This window comes from Echinops telfairi, unplaced genomic scaffold, assembly GCF_000313985.2.
Source record: "Echinops telfairi isolate 266 unplaced genomic scaffold, ASM31398v2 ScPeMD7_7410;HRSCAF=8448, whole genome shotgun sequence".
NCBI lineage: Eukaryota > Metazoa > Chordata > Mammalia > Afrosoricida > Tenrecidae > Echinops > Echinops telfairi.
Genome location: NW_022111310.1, coordinates 17,532,310 through 17,544,651, shown reverse-complemented (window position 1 = coordinate 17,544,651; position 12,342 = coordinate 17,532,310). Strand labels below are relative to the sequence as shown.

General features: G+C 56.2%; 1 protein-coding gene across 2 annotated transcripts; it reads left to right on the top strand.

The window, feature by feature from the left end:
- The first annotated feature begins 4,850 nt into the window (after window positions 1-4,850).
- Window positions 4,851-12,012, top strand: KIF12 (kinesin family member 12). 2 transcript variants are annotated; one of them, XM_045296615.1, is made up of 19 exons: window positions 4,851-4,879; window positions 4,979-5,044; window positions 5,133-5,211; window positions 5,319-5,446; window positions 5,533-5,608; window positions 6,318-6,452; window positions 6,570-6,705; window positions 7,399-7,526; window positions 7,682-7,829; window positions 8,677-8,795; window positions 8,897-9,001; window positions 9,515-9,623; window positions 9,753-9,843; window positions 10,044-10,130; window positions 10,485-10,554; window positions 10,625-10,729; window positions 11,106-11,206; window positions 11,288-11,406; window positions 11,632-12,012. In XM_045296615.1, exons 1-19 carry the CDS (start codon window positions 4,854-4,856, stop codon window positions 11,763-11,765), a joined length of 1,962 nt encoding a protein of 653 aa, XP_045152550.1. In that variant the 5' UTR covers window positions 4,851-4,853; the 3' UTR covers window positions 11,766-12,012. The 2 variants fall into 2 exon arrangements, with proteins under 2 accessions (XP_045152550.1, XP_045152551.1); XM_045296616.1 differs by lacking the exon at window positions 10,625-10,729.
- The last annotated feature ends 330 nt before the right edge of the window (window positions 12,013-12,342 follow it).

The window sequence follows — 12,342 nt, the reverse complement described above, 5'->3', positions numbered from 1 at the left end:
AACACGGCTGAAGCATGTGAGATGAAGTCTCACCATCCTTCCAAGGAGCATTCTGGCTGCACGTCTTCCGAGACAGGTTGCTCTTTCTCCACATTTTCTCTTTCCACAGGCTGGTTTGCTTTCCAGCAGTCTATGGTATTTTCAACGTTCTTCGCCAGCACCGTAATTCAAATGCATCCATTCTTCTTCAAGTCTGCCTTTCACACGCATATGAGGCGGATGAAAATACTGTGGTTTGGATTAGGCACATCTGAATCCTTAAAGTGACATCCTTGCTCCTCAACACTTTAAAGAGCTCGTGGGCAGCAGATTTGCCCAAGCCAATACATCGTTTGGGATCTTAATGGCTGCTTCCCCGGGCACCGATTGTAGAGCCAAGCAAAATGAAATCCCTGACAACTTCAATCTTTTGTCCATTGATGGTGATGATATCTATTGAGCCAGTTGTGAACATGCTTGTTTCCCTCACCTTGAGCTGCAACAACACAGGCAGAAGCAGTGGGGGTCAGAGTGGAGGAGGAAGAGGTGAGGGCAGCCAAGATGACTGAAGTGTGAGCAGTCTCCTCTCTCCACCTGTTGGTGGATGGATCTGCGCACTCATATTTCCCAGGTACGAGCTTCGCAGTGGCATGGCTTCTCACAGGGTAGGCACATGCGCAGCTTTAGTAGAGAGTACCAACACTTTTCCAAACCAATGATTGTATTGGTTTTCACTCTCACCTGTAATATTGGGGAGTTCCAGGTGCTTCACACCCTGACAAGCATTTTCAGATGTTTACCAGTCATTTGAGTTTCATCTTTGGGGGCTACCTTATAAATTTCAATACACATCCCCTAGGCCCTTCTCTCTGTTATACTCTTATCGTGTAATCTTCACACAGAGATAAATATGTACCATAGTGGCAATAAGAAACTAGTATGATGTTTAAGCTGTCAAATTATGTATACACCAGGTTCACTGGGGTAGAGCCTTTTTCTTCAAAACCATTTTATTGGGAGTTAATACAGCTCTCTTATCAAACCATGGTTCAACCACATCCAGCAGCGTTGTACAGTGGCCACCACAGCCAGTTTCAAAACATTCTTTTCCTTCTTGAACTCCATAACGCCAGCTCCCCTGTACCACCCCCCCTCCCCAACCACCACCACTGTACCCTGGAAGCCCTTATTCTACTTGCTGCGCCTATAGGTTCATCATGGGTGGATGCTTTTGATTCTTTCCTGCCACGTTTCCATAGAGGATCATTTTCATTAAACTTTCAAAAACTTCCAGTGTCTCCACAGCGTTGCTCACCTGGAGATGAATGGCCTCGGGTTCTTTGGTCCACAAATGTCTTCATTTCACCTGCATATGTGGAAGATGCTTTCACTGAGCATCTGATTCTAAGAAGGATATCTGGTGGCACTGTGGTTAGAAACGGGGCCACTAACTACAAGGTCAGAGGTTCAAGTCCACCAATCATGAGGCTGCCTGTTGGCACAAAGGCATACAGTCTTGCAAAGTCTAAGGAACTCTTTCTTGTAGGTTTTCATGAGTCAGAATGAACTCTATAAGCGTGGCTTTGCATCTTTGGTTTGGTATAATTCTAGATTGAGGGTTTTTTGTTTTGTTTTTCCTTTCGGCACTTAAAGATGTCATTCTATTAACTCCTGATATCCATATTTCCTCGAGAAGTCAGTTGTTAAACTGACTGTTTTTCCTTTGAATGTTATACCTTTTGTCCCCTTTTGGCTACTTTTAAGGTTCTCCCGCCCCCATCCCCCAATTTGGGTTTTAGCAGTTCAAAGTATGCATAACTTCTTTTAAAAATTATTTATCCAGATTTCCCCCTACATACCACATCCAGTATTTAAAAAAACTCTTTTGACTCTATGCTTTAAGTATATTCAAAATCTGATGTTTTCTCATCACTCTGTCATCACCACCATTGGTCTAAGCCACCATCACCCCCACCTGAAAAATTGCAAGAGTCTCCCATCTGGTCTCTCTGCTCCTACCTTGATGCTCTATAGATTCTGCTCAATTCAGCAGCCACAGAGATCCTTTTCAAACCTAAGTCAGATCATCTTACTCTACTCAAAACCTTCGGTGACTTCTTCTCACCCGACGGAAAAGCCGAAGTCCTTATGATGTCCTACAGTGTTCCATGCGACCTCGTTCATGTGACCTCTGTGATTTCGTGTCAACCACTTCTTCTGGCTGGTCTGGCTCCAGCTACACTGGCCTTCTTTCCATTTCTTGAACATGCAAATCTTCCCCAGGACCTTTGCATCGGGTGTTCCTTCCACCTTCGGTGATCTTTCCCCAAATATCTATGTTGGTTAATGTGCCCTCTCCTTGAAGCCTGGACTCAGATGTTGTCCTTACTGAGGTGTTCCATGAGCAAGCATCTGTGTTAAACGACTGCCTTCCCATGCCGCATACTCGCCACATGCATCCTCCTTCTTCTTCTTGCCCGTAGCCCTGTCGGCTCATGGCATGCTATGCAAATTACTTACTTTTCAGCTGCCTCCCCAACCTCATATTAGAAAACCATCTCTACCAGCGCTGCTATTTTTATGTTTTGTTCATTAATGTATGTCGACAAAGTGCCTAGAAGTGTTCCCGCAACAGAGAGGCAGCCTAATAAGAACTGGCTGAACGAATGGGCAACTTAAGGGGAGCAGACATCTGTATTCCCGGTTAAAGCATCAAGACCAGAACGTTGTTTCCCTTCCTGTGGGTGGACACACATGCACTTATGTACCCCTCATGACACAGGTTAGGAAGCTCAGTATAAGAAAGCCCCTGAACGATCTGTCACGCCCTCAGAGATGTTTAGGTCCCATCTCCATCTGTGCCCAAACCCCTTCCTTCCGTATAGCTCAGTGCAGTGTGGGGAGAAGGAGCAATCTGACGCACGCACTGTGCACACAAAGACGTGAATGACTAATACCCCTAACCCGTTGAAGGGCATTTAAAGTGGCAACTGGGTCATTCAGTTGACTACTATAAAAGGTAATACAAATGGACACTAGCCACCCAGACAGCTCCAGGGCTGGCCTTGAACTCTCCATTCTGCCATAGACAACCCCCTCCCCCAGCCCCGTGTCTTTTTTCCCCCCTATGTTTTTTCCCCCATCTAAAACACAGGCATAGTAATTCTTGTCCCGCCGGCCTTAAGTGTACAAAGACTATTATAGACTAAGGAACTTTCTAGTGGAAAGGGATCTCACAGATTATCAAGAGACTTTTATATTTTGCTTTTGGATGATGCTTTACAGTTTCCACCTCATTTTCAGTTAAACTGTCTCATAAGTCAGCCACAGGTCTTTATTTCATTTCATAGGAATGAACCTTGGGACTTATGGGAGGGTAGGTGATTTGCCCAGGGGTCTGTGGGATATTAGAAGCAGATCCGTGGCATCGCTGGCTCTGTGTTCTCCATCATTCTCCTTGTAGAAGCAGCTTGCTCACTCATTCACTGCCACCCAGTCCATTCTGACTCATGGAGAACTTGTAGGACAGAGTAGAAGGTCCCTTGTGGGACCTTCTTTTACAGAAGGAGAAAGCCTCATCTTTCTCCAGACGGGCAGCTGGTGGTTTCAAACTGCAGACCTTGCAGTTAGCAGCATAACGCACAACCACTGTGACATGAGGGCTCCCCTACCACCAGCTAGAAGGCCCTGTAGCCAAAAGTCAACTGGTTCTTGAGTGCACACCTCCAGTGCCATGCAAGAAAGCTCACTTCCTCCCTAGCAGGATTGCTTTCGCAGTTAGCTGCCCTCTGAGTTAGTGTGTTACATTGAGAAGGTGGTTATTAACGCTGTTACCCTGATGTGTGCTTGAGAGGAGAGAAATTTATTGAGCTATTCAGAGAGGATGGATATTCATGGCCAGAAGGGTCTAGCTATAAAACGAATCCCGTCATGTCACTTCCCTACTTGGGGCCCTTCAAAGGCTTCTGGGTTCCTTGAGAGGGGCTCTTCACCTCCCAGGAGCTGGGTTCAGCCACAGACCTCCTCTCCACCACACACACATACACACCCTGCTGCTCCTTCCTGAAGCAAGTTCCCTGGGCCTGGGACAACCTTCACCTCCCTGCCCCACCCCCACGGCCTGCTCTCAAGGTCTACCAAAGGCCTGCACGCTGGATGGCATGCATTCTTCTGCCTGCCACATCTCCCCAGCCCGAGCACTTACTGGGAAGGGGCCCCGTCTACAGGATCCCTCTGGCAGCCCCACCTCGGCTCCCTTACACAGGTCTCAGCGGCGCTCCTCATTCAGAGGAGGAGACGGTTAAACCATCCAGCGGGCCTCGGACCAGCCTTGGCCCAGTGTTTAACCAGATGATCCAAAGCTGTTCTCAGCTCAGCCCAGCTGGGACTTTCTTAGAACAAAGGCCTGCCCCTCCCCTACCCCTAAGGTCTTCCCTTCCCTGCTTCTGGAATTGAGAAGGTCGAAGCTGGGGTGGGGGTGGGGGTGGGGTGTAGAGAGAGAGGGGGAAGACCCTGGTCCACCTCAGCCCAGGCTCAATGCGCAGCCCTGGTAGAGACCTTCCCATGCCTGCCTTGGGACCCCCATCTGTGCACAGTGGGGGCAGATCTGGATGGTCCCAAGGATTGCACCTCATAGGACCAGCCAAGAGAGGGCATCCCCAGACTCCAGTACCCCTTAGCGAGGGCTCCTGTCGTAGCTGGACGAGGCAGGGGCAGGTGAATCTTTAACTCGCCGCCCCGCAGGCTGGAGGCTTTCCGGATGGCTGGCTGCCTGGGATGAGGGGGCTGGAAGGCTGTGAGGGGGGCGTGGCCAGTCCCCCGTGGGTTGAAGGCGGGGGCCCAGGCGGGGCTAGCCAAGTGGGGACCAGCAGGCCATGGAGGAGCGCGGGTCTCCAGACGGGTAAGCGGAGCTCCGGGAGGTTAGGGCGTCCCGAAGGGGGGTGGTTCCCCCATTGGGGAGGTGCTGGGTGCGGGGATAGTCACTGGCACGCTGCTACAGGGACCCCGCACGGAGCCAGGAGCTGGGACTGGAAGGGCCGGAAACGCCCATCCAGGTGGTGCTCAGGTAGGTGCAGCTTGGCTTGGAGAGGCGGGGGAAGTCGGAAACCGACGGAAAGATCGGTGTGACCATCCGCCTGCACGCCGATCCCCAGGGTGCGTCCCATGAGCGCAGCCGAGTTGCGTCGAGGGGAACCGAGTGCGCTGCACTGCTCCGGGGCCCGGACCCTGCAGGTGAGGGAACATCTACCCGCCAGGGGCCCAAACCGAACCACCTAGGTACCCGAGGGCCCCGCCCCGATGGCCCCTCCCCCTCCTTCTTTTCCCTCCCCCTTTCCTAGGTGAGCCCCCCGGGCGGTGGCCCAGAAGTGGCGTTCCGCTTTGGCGCCGTGCTGGACGGGGCACGCACACAGGAGGAAGTGTTCCGGGCATGCGGTGTGCGGCGCCTGGGCGAGCTGGCGCTGCGCGGGTGAGTGGGGTGGCCCCAGACTGCCGCCCTGCCCCGGCCCCCGCCCCGATCCCCGCCCGGCCCAACCATGCCCCTGCCGCCCGCAGCTTCTCCTGCACCATCTTCACCTTTGGCCAGACCGGCTCGGGCAAGACTTACACGCTGACTGGACCCCCTCCCCAGGTGAGCTGACCGCAACTGGGGTAGGGTGGGTGCCCGGGGGTCAGGAATCAGTGGGGTGGAAACTCCGGGGAGACACTGGGAGCGCAGACTCCCTGGACAATGGATTTCTGAGACCTTAGAGTAAAAAGCCCGGTGTTTCTGCCGCGGAGCTGCTGGAGGCTTCAAACTGCCAACCATGTGGATCACAGCCCAACACGTAACCACTATGCCACCGCTTATTTGATGACCCAGAAAATGAGAAGCAGGGAAGGTGAGGGACTAGTCCAGTGTGGAACTGGGACTTTGCATCCCATAAGCCTTGGGTTCCCGTTGTGGTCCCTCTACTTACTGGGTCTCAGTTTCTTGTCTGTAGAATGGAGCGAATAGTAGCTAGTGGAAGAATTAGATGAGCCCGCCAGCTAGCATCAGGAGCCCCGGTGGCTTAGAGGTTATGCGTTTGGCTGCTAACTGGAGGTTAGCCGATCCGAATCCCTAGCAGCTTCTCCAAAGAGAAAGATGAGGCTTTCTACTCCTGTTACAGGTTAGTCTCAGAAACCCACATGGGGTCTTTCTACTCTACCGACTCCGTTGGGTCAATATCTAGGCGGCAGTGAGTGCACGGCCCTGGACACAGTGCGGGCTAGTAAGTGCTTTCCCAGAGAGAGAGCAGTTACTGCATTGCTGTGGATGCTGCTAGCCCCACCCCAGGCTCAGTTCTTCTTGCCCGCAGGGGGAGGGGTTGCCTGCACCCCCTGACCTGGCGGGCATCATGCAGAGGACCTTTGCCTGGCTGTTGGACCATGTGCAGCATTTGGCCACCCCTGTCACCCTCCAAGCCTCCTACCTGGAGATCTACAATGAGCAGGTAGGAAGGAGGGTGAAGTCAGGATCGTGAGGGGGCGGGGCTTCAAATAAGCTCTGCAGTGGGCACTGCATAGACTGAGAGGGCTCTCCCCTTGCCCTCCACCCTGTCACCTCCCAGGTTCAGGACTTGCTGAGCCTGGGGTCTCCCAAGCCCCTGCCTGTTCGTTGGACCAAGACAAGGGGCTTCTACGTGGAGCAACTGCGTGTGGTGGAGATTGGCAGTCTGGAAACCCTGATGGAACTTCTGCAAATAGGTGTGTGCACTCTCAGGGGAGCTTCGGGGTGCGTTCCCTGAGTGTGGAGCTGGGGATTCAGAGAAGGCCTGGGGGGAAGGGACCAGCCAGCAGCAAGTCACACCCTGTTCTGCCACCCACACTCCTCTGGAGCCTAAACCTGTGCCTCAGTCACCCTCATCCTTGCTCACATAGCTCCCTACCTCCAGGCTCTCCCCTTTTCACCCATTCTCCATGCAGCGAACGGTGCCCTTCCACTGCCCCAGCAGCTTCTCTGGCTACACTAACAGGAGACAGACCCCGCCCACACGGCTCTGCCACTGCTGCCTCGTTCAGTGATTCATCAAATCTTTACTGAGCACCCGCTGCGTGGCAGGCCCTGCGGATGCTAGGACTTCCCATTGTGGCCCAGGCATTGTGCCAAGCTGGCTGGCTGATGACTGCCTCTGCCTCTCCCCTTCGGTCCACACAGTAGGAGAGGTGGTTATAAAACCTGGCTCTGTTGGCATTCTCCTGCTTAAATCACTCCATTCCTCTCTCTGCACCATGGGCCAGACCCAACAGCTCACCGTTTGCAGAACCAACACCCTTTTTCTACCTCGGCCTTTGCACAGGCTGTACCCTCTATCAGGAGGCCATTGCTGCTTTTTCTCTGTGGGCGACTGACTGGCTGCCCTGCCTGCCAGCCCCACCTCCTGACGCGTTCCCCTCCAGGTCTGCGCAGGCGCAGGAGCTCTGCACACACCCTGAACCAGGCTTCCAGCCGAAGCCACGCCCTGTTCACCCTCTACATCTACAGGAAGACTGGAAGCCCCCAGCTCAGGAACGAGGCTGACCCACAGGTACCCGGCAAGGGCTACCTCGGAATGTCTAATCCAACTCGGGCTTGAGTGAGAGGAAGTGAGGGGGACCCTCGGCCTTGTCATTGTATGACTTTGATGGGGAGAGCTCTTCCCCAAGACCCACCAAGCCCTGACTGACCCTCCGGTCCCCGCAGATGCCTCCTATGTACCCCGGGGAAGCCCCTGGCTGTGGGAAGCTGTGCTTTGTGGACCTGGCTGGCAGTGAGAAGGTGGCGGCCACCGGATCCCGCGGGGAGCTCATGCTTGAGGCCAACAGCATCAACCGCAGCCTGCTGGCCCTCAGTGAGACCCGTTTCCTGTCGAGGGCAGGGAGGTCAGGGGAGCTGCCGCGCAGGGAGCAGGGTAAAGGGCTGTGATCCAGGAGTCAGGCCCAGCTCTGGCCCTGGGTCTGCTATGAATCCTCTTTCACGGCGTGGGAATCACTAACCCAGAAGAAAAAAGCCCCAAAACACCTGCTGCTGCTGTTCTGTCAGCTCGGTCTCCCAGCAACTTTATGGGCGCAGACAGCCTCAGCTTGCTCCCATAGAGCAGCTGGTGGGTTTGAACTGCCTAACCTCTGGTTAGTGGTCCAATGCGTACCTGACAGTGATACCGGGGCTCCTGTTTATACCCCCCAAGGACCTTCCATAAACCCAAAGGGTGTCTAAGGTGACCCAGTTTGGGAGATGGGACCACTTGATTCAGGGTCTGAGCCTCAGAGATGTCCAGCCTGTCCCTTGTGCCATTGGGAAGACAGGTCCAAGATGAACAGGAACCGGACCTGTCCCCCACACCATCCCAGCTACCAATTTATGGGACTTTGAGACCCCCAAGGGCAGAGTCCTGGCCCATTTCTCTAAATGGCTTAGAGAAATGTAAGCCATTTTTCTGTGGCTTCGATGGGAAGATGTTCAGGAAACCTCTCGCCACTCAGTCCAGTTGTTAGATTTGTCCATCAGGAGTGGACAGGGGTGTCTGCGCCCTGGAGAAATGGCAGGATAGGGCGGCTCCCGCTCCTGGAGTGGAGCATGTGGAGTGGGTGGGCTGGGGGAGTCTCACAGACCTGGGTGCGAGCTGGGCTCCGAGTGTGCCAGCTGGGTGGCTTCCCACTAGCCCTGTAACCTTTGTGGTCCTCGATCTCCCTGCTCAGGTCATTGCATTTCCCTGCTGCTGGACCCCCAGCGGAAGCAGAGCCACATCCCTTTCCGGGACAGCAAGCTCACCAAACTGCTGGCTGACTCACTGGGGGGACGTGGGGTCACTTTAATGGTACCCAAGGGGCCTTGCAGGGAGGACTGTGGCCTAAGGGAGGGGCTCCCTAAGAGGCACACTAAGGGTAGCCCCCATCACTACCTCCCGCCAACACACAGGTGGCCTGTGTGTCCCCCTCTGCCCGGTGCCTTCCTGAGACTCTTAGCACCCTTCGGTATGCCAGCCGAGCCCAGCGGGTCACCACGCGGCCACAGGTCCCCAAGGTGAGCGGAGGAGGTACAGCAGAGAGTTGGAGGCGCGGGAGGGGGCCTCCAAGGTCAGGAAGGGGTGAAATCCTGAGTTACGTGTCACAGCCAAAGTCAGGCACTAGGTTAGGGCTGGTCTTTGGGGTGGGAGCCTAGAGATAGGGTCCTAGTGGGTAAGGTGAGGTGGGAGTGGTCAGGGTCATGGGCAGGGTTAGTTAGGGTTCTATCCTGGGTCTAGCCAGGATCCAGCTGCTGTCATGGTTAAATCTAAGTTGGGCCGATGTCTGATGTGGGATCTTATTTAGGACCGTAACCTGAGCCAAGGTTTGTAGACAGAGTGCATTTGGGATTTGATGGTCTGCGACCTTGATGCAGTGTCTGAGGGCACCGCCTCTGGGCGGGTGCTGTCTTGAGTCAGGATGCAAGGCTGATGAGTGGGACTTAGGCTGGGGGTACTCACTCCTACACCCAGAAGCCCTTGTGTGCACGGCCTGTCCGCCCACCACGGCGGCTCTGGGCGTCTCTCCCCAGAGTCCTGCAGCAAGGCAGTCCCAGCGTGTGGACACGGAGGTGCTGCAGCTCCGGGAGGAGACCCGTCACCGTCACCTGCGGGCCCAGCTGGACCAAGGGGACTTCAAAGGTCTGACCTTCCCAGAACTGGTGTGGGATGCAGGCAGAGTTTGATCGTGCTACCTGTGATCGTGCCACACACACTTCTCTCTCTCTCTCTCTCTCTCTCTTTCTCTCTCTCTCTCTCTCTTCCCTGCAGCCTCCAGGCTCAGTGGGACCCGAGCGGCCTGGGCCCAGCAGAACCTCTATGGGATGCTACAGGAGTTCATGCTGGAAAATGAGAGGCTCAGGTAGGACCCAGCCCTCCCCTCGGCTCGGTACTCTGCCCTGCACCCCCTTGCTACTGGACTGCTCCCACCAGGCTGCCTCCTGGCCTTTCCTCAGCTCTCTGTGTCCCCGCCTGCCTCTCGGGCCTAGACTTTGCCACACCCAGGAGGAACTGACCCTACCAGCCTGCCTCCTGTCACCTCCTGGGGCCTGCTTTTCCCAGGAAAGAGAAGAGCCAGCTGCAGAGAAGCCGGGACCTGGCCCGGGATGGGCAGCAAGCCCTGGCCCAGCAGGTGCTCGAGCTGGAGAGGTGAGTGCAGCTATCTACCGGGAGGTGGGCCCTGGGGTGGGAGGTGGGCAGGAGAGCTGAGGTCTACTCCAGTGGTTCCTCTGGAGCCAGACCACCTGGGTTCACACTCCAGTTTGTGACCCACTGGCCATGGGACCCAGCAAGCCATCTCTCATCACCTCCATGTCCTCTTCTGAGAAATGGGGGTGATCCGGGGCTCACCTCACAGGTGTGTCTGAGACCAGATTTGAGTAAGTCCATCACGGCTCTGGCACCCATCGGTGTTCTGGGGGTGCTTACGAGTAAAGGGGAGCTGGGGGCTGGCCAGGGTATGGGGCTGGGGGCTGCAGGTACAGACCTTGCCATTCTTTCCAGGCGCCTCCTTTCCGCTAGCTACCCTCACCAGCCGGGACCCTGCCCCATGATGCCAGCTGTCCCCTGCCACGTGAGTGTCACCACGGCCCACAGACCAAGGGGCGGGACTTCACAGGAGCCTCTGACACCTCCTCTCATAGGCACTGCCTCCCCTCTGCGCCTGGCCCTGCTGCCACCTCTGCCCCCTATGCCGAGCGCCTCTGGCCCCCTGGGCCTGCCCTCGGAGGGAAACTCACCTGCCCCAGGTAGGAGATGCCAATTTGGAGGGAAGGATGGGAGAGCTGGAGAACCGGGGGCCAGTCATCTGGGGGTCTCCAGCAGCCTTCCAGGATCCAGGGTCCAGGCTGAGTGGGGGGTGGGGTAGGGGCAGGGAGGGAACACTGGCCATGGCCTCTTGGGCCTGGGCTTGGAGAGGCTACTGTGAGGCATTGGAGATGAGCCGGACAAGCTCCCTGCCCCCAGGGTGTCCCCAGTCTCTGGAGGAGGGACCCAGCCAGCCACACATGACCTGTCGCTTTGTGACCCTGGGGGGCAGGCACAGTTAGGCTGGAGGGGACGCGGGGGTGAATGGCCCGGGGGACCAGGGGTGAGGTCTCCAGAAGCAACTGGTCTCTCCCACAGATGTTTGGTTCTGAGGCCCTGTCCAGTGACCCCCTATCTGCCAGGCCCCCACCCTGGGCACCACCTCGAAGCTCTGCCTCCACCAAGTGCCCCAGAGAGAGGTGGGCCCAGCCTGGGGCAGGGGGCTTGGGGACTTGGGTCACTGGAAGACTCACCCCCACCCCCATCTGACCCTGGTCCAGGACTCACTCTGACTGGACTGAGACCCGAGACCTGGCAGAGATCCTGACCAAGGAAGAGGTGGTCCCATCGGCCCCGCCCCTGCCCGTGGGCCCCCCTAGCTCATCGCCAGTGCTGAGAGGTGAGAGAGGGAGACAGGGAGGCACCCCAAGTGGTCTGACACCCATTCTCCCTAACACACCTTCCTATCTCTAAAGAGGGGTGGGCATAGAGAGGTGACCCCTAAGACCTTTGCTAGTTCCCAAACTAGGGCCCCTTGTGCCCAGGGTGGTAGGGGGCAGTGGAGCCCCTTGGGCCAGGGGACAGGTCTGAGGAGGGCAGGCCACCCTATGTGCCTTCTTTGCAGCTGGGCTCCCCAGCCTGGCGCGGAGACTGGAGGCCCTCCGAGGCCAGATCAGCAGCTCCCTGCGCCTCGGAAGGGGCCAACCACCCCCACAAGAGGGTGTCCGGGCTCCCAGCCACATCCTCCCTCCCTGCTGAGCATCAAGTGGAGACCCTGGAAACTGCTGAGTGACCTAGGGCTGGGCTCTGCCATCTCCCCATCTGTCACTCTCCCCGTCTGTCAAGTGGGACGGGCCTGCTGCTGCACCTACAGCTGTCCACCAGGGCTGGGCTGGTGGCACAAAGGAGGGCTGCTGCCCCAGACCGCGGGCAGTGAGCAGGCTCCCGGGGAGCCAGGCAGCAGGTGCTGGTGGACACAGGTGAATAAAGAGGTGTGAGCTCCGTGTCCAGCTGTCTGGTCATCCGCTGTCACCATGATGTCCCTGTGGGAGAGATCTAAGGGGAGATGGGGCTTGGGGCACATGTAAGAGGGAAGAGGTGTGAGTCCCCCTTCTGATCCAGAAGATCCCCAGTACCCAGCCAAATGCGCACAAATCTGAATGGAGCAACTGCTCGGGGCTCCTGGTCTGGTTTGGGGGAGGACAGTGGTGCATATCCCCACAAAGAAGGCTTGAGTCAGCCTCAAGCCAGGACAGACAGTCCCCAATGAACAGTTACTCTTGTGAAAGGCCGCAGGTCCCTTTGGGGAAGGCTAGAAGAAAGACTAACAGTATAG

Excerpts from the sequence above, each read along its gene's own strand:
- KIF12 (XM_045296615.1), top strand. The coding sequence starts at position 4,854 with ATGGAGGAGCGCGGGTCTCCAGACGG. Across the intron at positions 4,880-4,978 it reads GAGCGCGGGTCTCCAGACGG|GGACCCCGCACGGAGCCAGG; the intron begins GTAAGCGGAGCT and ends ACGCTGCTACAG. Across the intron at positions 7,527-7,681 it reads GGAACGAGGCTGACCCACAG|ATGCCTCCTATGTACCCCGG; the intron begins GTACCCGGCAAG and ends CGGTCCCCGCAG.